This window comes from Hypanus sabinus, chromosome 10 (assembly GCF_030144855.1).
Source record: "Hypanus sabinus isolate sHypSab1 chromosome 10, sHypSab1.hap1, whole genome shotgun sequence".
NCBI lineage: Eukaryota > Metazoa > Chordata > Chondrichthyes > Myliobatiformes > Dasyatidae > Hypanus > Hypanus sabinus.
In genome coordinates, this window is record NC_082715.1 from 152,485,722 (window position 1) to 152,499,059 (window position 13,338).

At 46.4% G+C, this 13,338-nt stretch overlaps 1 protein-coding gene across 3 annotated transcripts in view; it reads left to right on the forward strand.

Annotated features, from left to right (window-relative positions):
* The first annotated feature begins 6,370 nt into the window (after positions 1 to 6,370).
* LOC132401254 (solute carrier family 2, facilitated glucose transporter member 11-like) overlaps positions 6,371 to 13,338 on the forward strand; it is a 50,002-nt gene continuing 43,034 nt past the window's right edge. For all 3 annotated transcript variants that reach the window (XR_009514536.1, XM_059983273.1, XM_059983274.1), the window contains exons 1-2: positions 6,371 to 6,425; positions 12,438 to 12,536. Coding sequence is in view for 2 of the 3 variants with exons in the window: in XM_059983273.1 (XP_059839256.1) it covers positions 6,411 to 6,425; positions 12,438 to 12,536 (114 nt within the window). In the remaining variant the exon portion in view is untranslated. The remainder of the gene's footprint in view (positions 6,426 to 12,437; positions 12,537 to 13,338) is intronic.

A 13,338-nucleotide genomic window follows, 5' to 3' on the forward strand; every position in this document is an offset into this window, starting at 1 on the left:
GCAAATGCTTTGAGAGGCTGGTCAAGGACTACATCTGCAACATTCTACCACCCACACTGGACCCCCTACAATTCACCTACCGACACAACCAATCAACAGATGACATAATAGCCACAGATCTACACAGATTTACACACATGGAGAAGAGGGATGCTTATGTGAGAATGCTGTTCTTGGACTACATTTCAGCATTCAACACCATAGTTCCCTCCAGGCTCGACAAGAAGCTCAAAGACCTTGGCCTTGACCCTGCCTTGTGCCTAGGCTCTGTGGCTCAGAAGAGTAGGGGAAGGAAGAGGAAGGTAGTGGTGATAGGGGCAGGGGTCAGACAGGTGATTCTGTGGATGCAGGAAAGGATCTCAGATGGTAGTTTGCCTCCCAGGTGCCAGGGTCCGAGATGTTTCAGATCATGTCCAAGATATCCTGGAGTGGGAGGGAGAACAGCCAGAGGTTGTGGTATATATTGGTACCAAACTAAGAGGTAGGAAAAGGGAAAAGAGGTAGAAAAAGACTACAGGGAGTTAGGAAGAAAGTTGAGAAGCAGGACCGCAAAGGTAGTAATCTCGAGATTACTGCGACATGACAGTGAGAATAGGAATAGGATGAGGTGGAGGATAAATGCGTGGCTGAGTGATTGGAGCAGGGGGCAGGGATTCAGATTTCTGGATCATTGGGACCTCTTTTGGGGTAGCTGTGACCTGTACAAAAAGGACGGGTTGCACTTGAATCCCAGGGGGACAAATATAGATAGGCAGACAGACAGATAAACAGACAGACATATAGACAGATAGATAAATAGATAGACAAATGGACAGGCAGATAGATATATAGACAGACAGACATACATATATACAGACAGGCAGACCTATAAGATAGATAGATAGATAGACAGACTGATTGACAGACAGACATAAAGACAGATAGATAGATAGATAGATAGATAGATAGATAGACAGACAGACAGACATATAGACAGACAGTGACATATAGAGAGACAGGCAGATATAGAAACATAGAAAACCTATAGCACAATACAGGCCCTTTGGCCCACAAAGCTGTGCCAAACATGTCCCTGCCTTAGATATTACATATAGAGAGATAGATAGATAGGCAGGCAGACACACAGACAGACAGAAGATAGATTGACAGATAGATACAGACAGACATATGGAGAGATAGATAGATAGATAGATAGACAGACATATAGGCAGATAGATATACAGACATGTAGACAGGCAGATAGATAGACAGATAGCTACACAGGCATACAGACAGACAGACAGATATACAGATAGACATATAGACAGATAGATAGATAGATAGATAAATAGACAGACATAGACAGATAGATAGGCAGACAGACATACAGACAGACATCTAGACAGAAAGCTAGACAGACAGATAGACATAGAAACATAGAAAACATACAGCTCAATACAGGCCCTTCGGCCCACAATGCTGTGACGAACATGTCCCTACCTTAGAAATTACTAGGGTTACCCATAGCCCTCTATTTTTCTAAGCTCCATGTCCTATTCAAAAGTCTCTGAAAAGACCCTATCGTATCCACCTCCACCACCATTGCTGACAGCCCATTCCACACACTCACCACTCTCTGCATAAAAAACTTACCCCTGATATCTCCTCTGTACCTACTCCCAAGCACCTTAAACCAGTGTCCTCTTGTGTTAGCCATTTCAGCCCTGGGAAAAAGCTCTGACTATCCACACGATCAATGCCTCTCATCATCTTATACACCTCTATCAGGTGTCCTATCATCCTCCGTCGCTCCAAGGAGAGAAGACCAAGTTCACTCAACCTATTCTCATAAGGCATGCTCCCCAATCCAGGCAACATCCTTGTAAATCTCCTCTGTACCCTTTCTATGGTTTCCACATCCTTCCTGTAGTGAGGCGACCAGAACTGAGCACAGTACTCCAAGTGGGGTCTGACCAGGGTCCTATATAGCTGCAACATTACCTCTCAGCTCCTAATTTCAATTCCATGATTGATGAAGGCCAATACACCTATGCCTTCTTAACCACAGAGTCAACCTGCGCAGCTGCTTTGAGCGTCCTATGGTCTTGGACCCCAAGATCCCTCTGATCCTCCACACTGCCATCATATTTGACCTACCAAAATGAACCACTTCACACTTTTCTGGGTTGAACTCCATCTGCCACTTCTCAGCCCAGTTTTGCATCCTATCGTTGTCCCACTGTAACCTCTGACAGTCCTCCACACTATCCACAACACCCCCAACCTTTGTGTCAACAGCAAACTTACTAACCAATCCCTCCACTTCCTCATCCAGGTCATTTATAAAAATCACAAAGAGTAAGGGTCCCAGAACAGATCCCTGAGGCACACCACTGGTCACCGACCTTGACCCATCTACAACCACTCTTTGCCTTCTGTGGGTAAACCAGTTCTGGATCCACAAAGCAACGTCCCCTTGGATCCCATGCCTCCTTACTTTCTCAATAAACCTCGCATGGGGTACCTTAGACAGACAGACATATAGTCAGACAGGTAGATGGACAGACAGACATAAAGACAGACAGATAAACATACAGTCAGACAGACAGTCAATTGGACAGAAAGACATATAGACAGACAAACACACATATAGACAGATGGATAGATTGACAGACAGACAGACATATAGACAAACAGGTAGATAGACAGGCAGGCATATAGTCTGACAGACAAACAGACAAACATATAGACAGACAGTCAGACATATAGACAAACAGACATATAGCAGACAAATAGATAGATAGATACTTTATTCATCCCCAAGGGGAAATTCAACATTTTCCAGTGTCCCATACACTTATTGTAGCAAAACTAATTACATACAGTATTTAACTCAGTATAAATATGATATGCATCTAAAATCACCCTCCCAAAAACTTTTAAAAAGTTCTTAAATAGTTTACTAAAGTGCATTGAGTGGTAACTTGAGCTCAGTCCTAACCCCGGACTTTAACATGTCTTGCCCTGGTGGTTGAAATTGTAGAGCCGAATGGCGTTGGGAGGTAATGATCTCTTCATCCTGTCTGAGGAGCATTGCATTGACAGCAACCTGCCACTGAAACTGCTTCTCTGTCTCTGGATGGTGCTGTGCAGAGGATGTTCAGGGTTTTCCATGATTGACCGTAGCCTACTCAGCGCCCTCCGCTCTGCCACCGATGTCATACTCTCCAGTTCTGTGCCCACGACAGAGCCCGCCTTTCTTACCAGCTTATTAGGACGTGAGGCGTCCCTCTTCTTAATGCTGCCTCCCCAGCATCCCCACCACAAAGAAGAGGGCGCTCTCCACAACTGACCGATAGAACATCTTCAGCATCTCATTACAAACATTGAATGACGCCAGCCTTCTGAGGAAGTACAGTCAACTCTGATAAGCAGACTGACCGACATATAGGCAGGCAGATAGACAGACAAGACATATAGAGAGACAGATAGACATCAACAGACAGATAGGTGGATAGACAGATAGATAGATAGATAGATAGATAGATAGATAGATAGACAGATAGACAGACATCTAGACAGACAAATTGATAGATAGATAGATAGACAGACAGATAGATAGATAGATAGATAGACAGACAGATAGATAGATAGATAGATAGACAGATAGACAGACATCTAGACAGACAAATTGATAGATAGATAGACAGACAGACAGACAGACAGACAGACAGACAGATAGATAGATAGATAGATAGATAGATAGATAGATAGATAGATAGTCAAATGTATAGATAGTGCAAAGGGAAATAATGAGGTAGTGTTCATGGGTCACTGAGAAGTCTGATGCAGAGGGGAACAAACTGTTCCTAAAGTATTGAGTGTGGGTCTTCAGACTCTTGTACAGCCTCCCCGATGGTAGTAATGACAAGAAGACGTGTTCTGGATGTTCATTGTCCTTAGTGACAGATGCCATCTTTCTGAGGCACTGTCACTTGAGGATGTCATTGATGGTGGGGAGGGTTGTTCCCATGATGGAGCTGGCTGAGTTTACAATGCCTCTGTAGCCTCCTGTAATCCTGCATATTGGAGGCTCTGTATCAGGCAGTGAAGCAACCAGTCTGAATATTCTCCATTGCACATCTATAGAAATTTTGAAGAAAAGTTGATGATATACCATATCTCCTGGAACTTCTGACAAAGTAGAGCCACTGGTGTCCCTTCTTCATTGTTGGTTCAAAGTGAGAAGCTATTGGACTGTCTTGGGAGGGAGGATGTCATCCTGTCTCCCAACACACGTCACTAAAACAGCTGATTGCCCGGTTTGTCTTTACGGAAAATTAACCATCTTGTTGCCTCCAGTTGGAACCACATTTCAGGATGTTCGTCACTGAATGATAACATTTTTGTATCCCCAAGGTCCTTCGCCCCTTTGAGACCGCGTTCACTTACACGAACTACATCCCTCCCCATTCTTATCATCCCTCCCCTCACTTTTATGGGATTTTGGGGAAAACTGGAACACCCGGGTGAAACTGGGAAAACGTTACAGATTCCATACCACACCTCAGCAGCCGAGGTCAGAATCCAACTCGGGTCTCCAGAACGATGAAACGGCGGCGCCGCTAAACGCAAGTCAATCTTTGTAGACCACTCTGACATGTTATCAGCTACCCCGATCGGGTCTCCTTCACCCTGACTTCCCAGCGAGGAGCCTGATTGTTGGAGAAATGTGTTGGATTTTCCCACCTCCCTTCCTGCGGGGTTCTCATTTGTTAAATATCCCCGACCGCCTCCCCTGCCCAATCCGGACCAACAGACAACCTACTCCTAACCAGGAAGGACGGACGACGGCCGGTACCGGTTCTGATCTCTCCTCCGAGAACTTCTGGCTATTCCGAGCCCAACGTCTTTCATTCCTTCCCAGCTTAGGCCTCGACGGCTGTAATTCCCACTTCGCAGGAGAAGATGGGAGAGAGGGAAGGAGTTGAAGAGAGTGATCAATAGGAGGTGGGTGGGGCGGAGAAGGAACGGGAAAGCATTAGAGTGAGGGAAAGTAGAGTGAGGGAGGGGGGAATTGGTAAAGGTAACAGAGAGTGGGTGAGATTGAGGTGTGTCCACATGCTGCTTAGAAGGGTACATAGTAATGTAAACGTGTATTAAATGGACGAACTGAGTACGTGAATTACAGAAAAACACTATTTGTGAAAATGGATGAAAGTTGAAATGGAATTGGTTTGGTTTATTATTGCCACGTGTACCAAGATACAGAGAAAATCTTATCTTGCATCCTGTCATATTGATCAAAGCATTGCACGGAGCATTGAGATAGAAGACATTAAGACAATAATTGTGTCACTAGAGATTCTGCAGATACTGAAAATCTTAATAAGGGTTCCTGATGAAGGGTCTCGGCCTGCAACGTCGACTGTTTATTTGCTTCTGTAGACGCTGCCTGATCTGCTGAGCTCCTCCAGCCTTTTGTACGTTGCTCTGGATTTCCAGCATCTGCAGACCTATTGAGCTTATGAAGAGGGTAACCGTGAACCCGGTCTCAGAGCGAGCTCTGGCAGTGACATTCAGAGAGATGTGGCATTATTCAATTCAGAGCAAGTCTTGGGACGGCGCGAGGGAGCGCAAACCTGAGTTCAAATTGGTAAGAAGCCAACTAATAGTTATCCTCACCAAAAATCACACAGCACCAAAACCTTAGAGGGGACCACTCGTGGACTATCCCCTAGCTTTGCGCACAGTATCCTGTCATTTATAGGACATCCCATTTGCCCTTGTTTGTTGATAATCCCTTGGCTGTGAAATGTTGCGAGAAGATGGACGCCGGTAGAGGCCGGTGCATCTGCAGAACGACATGAAAACCCAGCCCCCCCCCCATAAATCAGTACGGATCATCCGCGGGTTACGGACGTGCAACCTTAGGAGTCCAACGGGATTTGCCGGCAGCTGCGAGGCATCGTCTGCGGCGTGGGAACCGGTTCGCAGCCGCATTCGGGTTACGAATAGTTTCAGAAACGGAAGTCTGGAGTAATCAGGGGAAGGAGGACCAGTCCATCAACTGCACTTCAAGGAAAGCCTGGCGCGAAGACTTTCTTCAGGAAGACGGGTCCAAGGACACTTTTACTGCGAGGAACCATTGTTGGCAAGTAACTCGGGTTCAACGTTTAATTTCACCCCATTCTCATGACGCAGAGAACCTGCTGGAAACGTAATAGTAGCTAAGATAGTTAACAGGCCGTGAAAGTACATCTCTGGGATTTTACTGCGGTCAAAGGGTTGTTAATGAATTAGGCTCGGGTTAAAAAACAACAGTGATTGATTACTTCATGTTACTTTTGGTCTTTAAAAGACCAGCTCCCACTTGGTCAGACATATCAGGAGGAATTAAGGAGGCTCATTGGGGGCATCTGAAGGGCGCCATGCTAAAGAAACTGGTATGTACTGTCCGTGGATTCGTTCTCGTTGTTGCCACTTCTCCAGCCCTTCAGTCTGTTGGCTGGACTGATGGATAGTATGTGACTAGCATGAAGGTGGAATCCCCCCACCGCCCACTCCCCAGCAAAACTACCCAGCAACAGAGATTCCCTGGCGCGGAAAGGGATTCGTTCAGACCTGATGGCGAGCGGTGGACACAAAAGTTACTTCTCTCCTAAGTAATGTAGCTCATTAGTGATCCGGAGAATGTTTGAAGGGTTTGGAGCTTTTTTTCTATGTCTGTTAACTCTAACCTGCGCGGCACCTGCCCTGACAGAGTTTAATAAGAGGATTGAGGAAGCTTCAGGCGATACCGGAACAATGCAGTGTTACTTCCCCGCAATTTCCGGATGTCCATTCGAAAGGAAACTCTTATGAAGGGTCTCGACCCAAAACGTCGGCAATTCCTTTTCCTCCACAGACGCTGAGTTCCTCCGACAGACTGTTGCTCCGGACTGCACCGTCTGCGGTCTTCCTGCATCTCCAGAGGAAACTAACTCTTCCTCTTTGTGTTACCTGAAGACATGCGAGGAAGAGTTTAAACTGGAATGGATCTGGCTGGTCTCTACTTGAGAGTGTTTGTTGGGAGAGTTCAGAGTGAATTTCATTAGTTTCTAACTGTGTCTCATCTACCCTGGGACTCTTTGATGAGGCAAGTGATTGCCATCCGAGAAAAAAATGCACGCGTTCCCATGCGTGTTGGGTGCACTCAGTATCTGCAAAGATGCAGAATAGAAATAATTCGAATGCCAGCACATGTCAGAATCACGGCAGTACGGTTGGGTGTAAACGCTTCTGAACTCCAATTAGACAACAGATCCCTGTAGAACACCGCTGGTCACCAACCTCCATGCAGACTACAAACCATGTACAACCACCCTTTGCCTTCTGTGGGCAAGCCAAATCTGGATCCACAAAGCAATGTCTCCTTGGATCCCATGCTTCCTTACGTCCTGAAGGAGCCCTGCATGGGGAATCTTATCAAATGCCTTGCTGAAATCCATATACACTATATCTACTGCTCTATCTTCATCAATGTGCTTTGATATATACTCAAAGAATTCAACCAGGCTCATAAGGCACGATCTGCCCTTGACAAAGCCATGCTGACTATCTCTTATGTCTCTCCAAATGGTCATAAATCCTGCCTGTTGGGAATTGAATTGACTTTATTACTTACATCCTTCACACAGGAGGAGTAAAAATCTTTACCTGACTTCTCCATCTAAGTGTGCAATGTGCAATTTATAGTAATTTCTAATAAATAGCATGTAGAACAGGACAGTCAATATAACATTGAAATACAGTTGTATCAGCGTGAATTAATCAGTCTAATGGCCTGGTGGAAGAAGCTGTCCCGGAGCCTGTTGGTCCTGGCTTTAATGCTGTGGTACCGTTTCCCAGATGGTAGCAGCTGGAACAATTTGTGGTTGGGGTGACTTGGGTCCCCAAAGATCCTTCGGGCCCTTTTTACACACATGTCTTTGTAAATGTCCTGAATAGTGGGAAGATCACATCCACATATGCGCCGGGCTGTCCACACCACTCTCTGCAGGATTATGCAACTGAGGGAAGTACAGTTCCCATACCAGGCATAATGCTATCAATATAGCGCCAAAGTACCCTTAGCCCAAAAAAAATTGTAAAAAAAAAAGTTTTATGGTCATTTCTTGTACTTTCAGATGTACTGAACAAAATAGCAAACGTTGAACAGAAACGAAACACGAGAAAGTAAAAAAACTCTGGCTGCCAATGAAAAGAATCGGTTCCATACCTGTCTTATTTTGCTATATTTCGTTGGTTCTAACAATGGTAGTGCCATAACTGTGGTATAAAATCTGAATGGGAATACCCGCAGGGTGTATTTTATTGCCAGAGCTATGAACTATTATTTCATGACGTCACACTGTGGGTTAACTACCGGCACATGGTAGGGATTGCTAGGGCACTTGTTGCGGCCGTTCGAATGGGGTCATGGAAGATGCATCTCAGTCCAATCTCAGCTTGCTTGATGATATTGCGGCCGCTGGCCATCCGAATTATCTGAAGTAGGCTCGTCTCTATCTCCAGAAGATGCATGCATTGGAGGATGACAACCCTGAGGTTCATCAGAAGTTCCAGTCTAGGTTCCATGTAACCACACGCAGCAGCCAAAACTGGGCTGGCCTTGGCTCTGATCCTGTGATAGAACCGACACTAATGTGCTCACTAAAAAGCCAAGAGGGCCTAATGCGAGGAAGTGGGATGTCAGAGCACCAGAGAACAGTTTGGACTATGTCTTCCACTGTGTCATCCTCTTACAACCTTGCCATAAAAGAAATGACCACAAATAGTTACACAACAGGTGAACAACATAAGGAGTGAGTAACAACAATGCTGTAACGATGTGTGCTTTCAAATCTACCACTCTCGCTGCAGAAGACACACATCCCCTAGTACTCTTGCTCTACCACTGAACTCTATTTCCGCTCGGACAAGGCAAAATCAAATGCCTATAACATCAAGGTCCTTAAGCAGATACTCCGAGTAATGATCTATAGTTTCTCCATGCCTTTACCAGATGTGACTCAACGTCCAGAGTATTTGGGATCGGAAAGAAGTTGGGGTTCCAAAGAATCATCAAGAAAGAAAAGGGAATCAGAGACTGTTTGAAAGCATTCTGTTCACCAAAGTCAGGATGTTGTGGAAACCAATGGCTGTAGGGCAATGGTGACGTTGTTCAATGGAAATCAGAACAACTCCCTGGCATCTATCAAATACAATACGCTCTGCAAGAAAGTTGCGAGAGCTAAGACTTTCTGAAAGACTGCCACCAACCACCTCGGCCTGTCAATTTCACTCCCTGCGTATTTACTACCAGGTTTTGGAGTGGATGGGCTGTAGTGATGAAATGGAGCCGTCTGAGTGGGGATGGAAGGTAGAACGGGTAAAACTGGTTCCAGTGATGACAGACAAGAGGCCTGCTCCAGAGGTACTTATTCAGACAATTCACTGCAACTGTTCGGGAGGGTGCAATACGCTAAAGTATATCTGCAGAAAGCACGGGCTGGAATGCACCAGCGCATGTGGGCAACAGTGACAATGTGACAAATGAGCCAGAGGATGATGAACAAGACTGCATCTGAGAAGCCATAAGGTAGCATATGATGTGTCATGACGTCAGTACTTAATACCAGAGTTGTCCCTTGATCTGACGTCAGTACAAATGCAACTTTCATTCCAGGAACTACTGTTACTTGAAAAACATTGGTGAAAAGAGCATTCATTAAAACATCAGGTTTAAAAAAATTGCAATTTGATGGTTATCAGTCAGATTTTTGACATTTCTCTGCTGGAGGCCATCTTGTTTTTTGATGTCATTTTTGGAGACTTTCCTGTGTGTCAAAATTGTCCAACTTTTGAAATGTTGTTCTCCACATCGAATAGTACAATAAATGACCATTTGTTTTGCAATTTCTTTGGGGGTAGGTGGTATATTGCCCCGCCTAGCAGTGATGCAGCCAGTCAGGATGCTCTCAATCGTGCCCCTATAGAAAGTTCTTAAGATTTGGGGGCTCATACCAAACTTCTTCACCCGTCCAAGGTGAAAGAGGCGCCTTTTTCACCAAACAGCCAGTGTGTACAGAGCACGAAAGATCCTTGGTGAGGAACTTAAAGCTGATCACTCTCTCAACCCCAGATCCATTGATGCCTGTCTCCATTCCTCCTGTATCCACAACCAGCTCCTTTGCTTTTGCGACATTGAGGGAGAGGTTGTTTTCTTGACACCACTGTGTCAGAGAGATGACTTCTTCTCTGTAGGCTGCCTCGTTATTATTTGAGATTAGGCTAATCAGTGTAGTGTCGTCAGCAAATTTAGTTAGCAGATTTGCGACACAGTCATGGGTAGATAGAGTTAAAGGAGGGGGCTTAGTACACAGCCCTGAGACCCCAACTTCAACAACTTGCCCACCACTGAAGTAAGACTCACTGGTCTAACCCTAACCCTAAGTTAATTACCTATTACATATTATCAGTAGAGAAAGTCAGTCGCACACCGCAGAAAACAGGCCTTATCGGCGCATTTCGTCCGTGCGGCAGTCCAAGCCCCTGTACTCGCCAAGAAACTTTTTAACCTCTGGAATTATACCCACCTCCTCTGGCAGCTTATTCCAGATATTCATCACCCCCTGTTTAAAAAAATGTTACCCCTCACATCTCCTCTAAATTTATTCCCTCTCACCTTAAACCTGTACCCTCGCCCTAGAGTTCTGAACCCTGGAAAACAGACTATGACCATCTCACCTATCCATGCCCTTTATAAACCTCTATAAAGTTGCTCGCAGCTCTCTACATTCCAATGAGAACATATTCAATCTCCCCTATAATCACAGACCGCCATTCATCAGGCATCATCCCAGCGATTCTCTCCGGCATCCTCTCTATTGCTATCACATCTCTCCGTAATCACATCTTCTCAGGTCCCTGTCATTTACATTTACATGTCATTTAGGTCCATGCCATGCCCTGCTAGAATTTATCCTCCCACAGTGCATTTCAGCATCTACCCTGGAAATGGACACTCGTCTCTCCAGCCCGTTGTTGGGGGTAACGGACACTCGTTTCCCCAGCCCGTTGTTGGGGGTAACGGACACTTGTTTCTCCAGCCCGTTGTTGGGGGTAATGGACACTCGTTTCTCCAGCCCGTTGTTGGGGGTAACGGACACTCGTTTCTCCAGCCCGTTGTTGGGGGTAACGGACACTCGTTTCTCCAGCCCGTTGTTGGGGGTAACGGACACTCGTTTCTCCAGCCCGTTGTTGGGGGTAATGGACACTAGTTTCTCCAGCCCGTTGTTGGGGGTAACGGACACTCATTTCTCCAGCCCGTTGTTGGGGGTAACGGACACTCGTTTCTCCAGCCCGTTGTTGGGGGTAACGGACACTTGTTTCTCCAGCCCGTTGTTGGGGTAATGGACACTCGTTTCTCCAGCCCGTTGTTGGGGGTAACGGACACTCGTCTCTCCAGCCCGTTGTTGGGGGTAATGGACACTCGTTTCTCCAGCCCGTTGTTGGGGGTAATGGACACTCATCTCTCCAGCCCGTTGTTGGGGGTAATGGACACTCGTTTCTCCAGCCCGTTGTTGGGGGTAATGGACACCCGTTTCTCCAGCCCGTTGTTGGGGGTAATGGACACCCGTTTCTCCAGCCCATTGTTGGGGGTAATGGACACTTGTTTCCCAGCCCGTTGTTGGGGGTAACGGACACCCGTTTCTCCAGCCCGTTGTTGGGGGTAATGGACACTCGTTTCCCCAGCCTGTTGTTGGGGGTAACGGACACCCGTTTCTCCAGCCCGTTGTTGGGGGTAATGGACACTCGTTTCCCCAGCCTGTTGTTGGGGGTAACGGACACTCGTTTCTCCAGCCCGTTGTTGGGGGTAATGGACACTAGTTTCTCCAGCCCGTTGTTGGGGGTAATGGACACTCATTTTCTACTAGTCAGATTCAGTTTTATCCTCAGAAATCTTCAGATCAAAGGGCCGTTTACGTCGATCATCAGACAATCGACATTCAAAAGAATATAATCCTAGCTTTATTGTTACTGTTAAAATGATTAATGATTAATAAGTAATACTGATTACACCGCAGACCTGTACGCTTGGTACCTTTCCGGTGAACGTGGACTCTTCCAAGAGTCAGTGAAGGGCCTTTCTCTGAATAACAACACATTTCATCTGCTGCCTTGCTCTAATGGGTTGAATTTTAGGAACCGTTTGTACCCACATCGGAGTTAGCTGATTTCTGACCTTATCCCTTAAACCTCTCTGAGCCTCCAGAGATCCCTGCTACTTGCCATTTAGAAACATTCCGTCCTGTTGGAGTCCAGTTGCCTGCGCTAAGATGCGCTGGCTGCACATTTAAGCTGTTTGGCAGGACTTGACGAGTGTGAAAAGTTTAGCCGGCGCCACGGGTCTCACCTCTCTGTTCACCTTGTAGCTTCGGGGACGAATGCTCCTCCCATTGATCCTGGTCACCGGCATTGGAGGTGGCTTCCAGTATGGATTCAACATGTCTTCCATCAACGCGCCTTCAACGGTAAGGACAAAAATAGGGAGCATTTCCCCCTCTTTTCCTTCGCTACATCAACAACTGCATTGGCGCTGCCTCCTGCACGCATGCTGAGCTCATTGACTTCATTAACTTTGCCTCCAACTTTCACCCTGCCCTCAAATTTACCTGGTACATTTCCGACACCCTGTCCCCTTTCTTGATCTTTCTGTCTCCATCTCTGGAGATGGCCAATCTACTGATATCTACTATAAGCCTACAGACTCTCACAGCTATCTGGACTATTCCTCTTCCCACCCTGTCTCTTGCAAAAATGCCATCTCCTCCTCGCAATTCCTCCGTCTCCACCACATCTGCTCTCAGGATGAGGCTTCTCATTCCAGGATGAAGGAAATGTCTTCCTTTTTTAAAGAAAGAGACTTCCCTTCCTCCACCATTAACTCTGCTCTAAAACGCATCCCTGCCATTTCAGGCACATCTGCCCTCACCCCATCCGCCAGCCACCCCACTCGCGATAGGGTTCCCCTTGTCCTCACCTACCAACTCACCAGCCTCCAGGTCCAACGTATAATACTCCATAACTACTGCCACCTCCAATGGGATCCCACTACCAAGCACATCTTTTCCTTCCCCCCATTCTGCTTTCAGCAGGGATCACTCCCTACGCGACTCCCTTGTCCACTCGTCCCCCCCATCCCTTCCTACCAATCTCCCTCCTGGCACTTATCCTTGTAAACGGAACAAGTGCTACACCTGCCCTTACACTTCCTCCCTCACCACCATTCAGGGCCCCAGGCAGTCCTTCCAGGTGAGGCGACACTTCACCTGT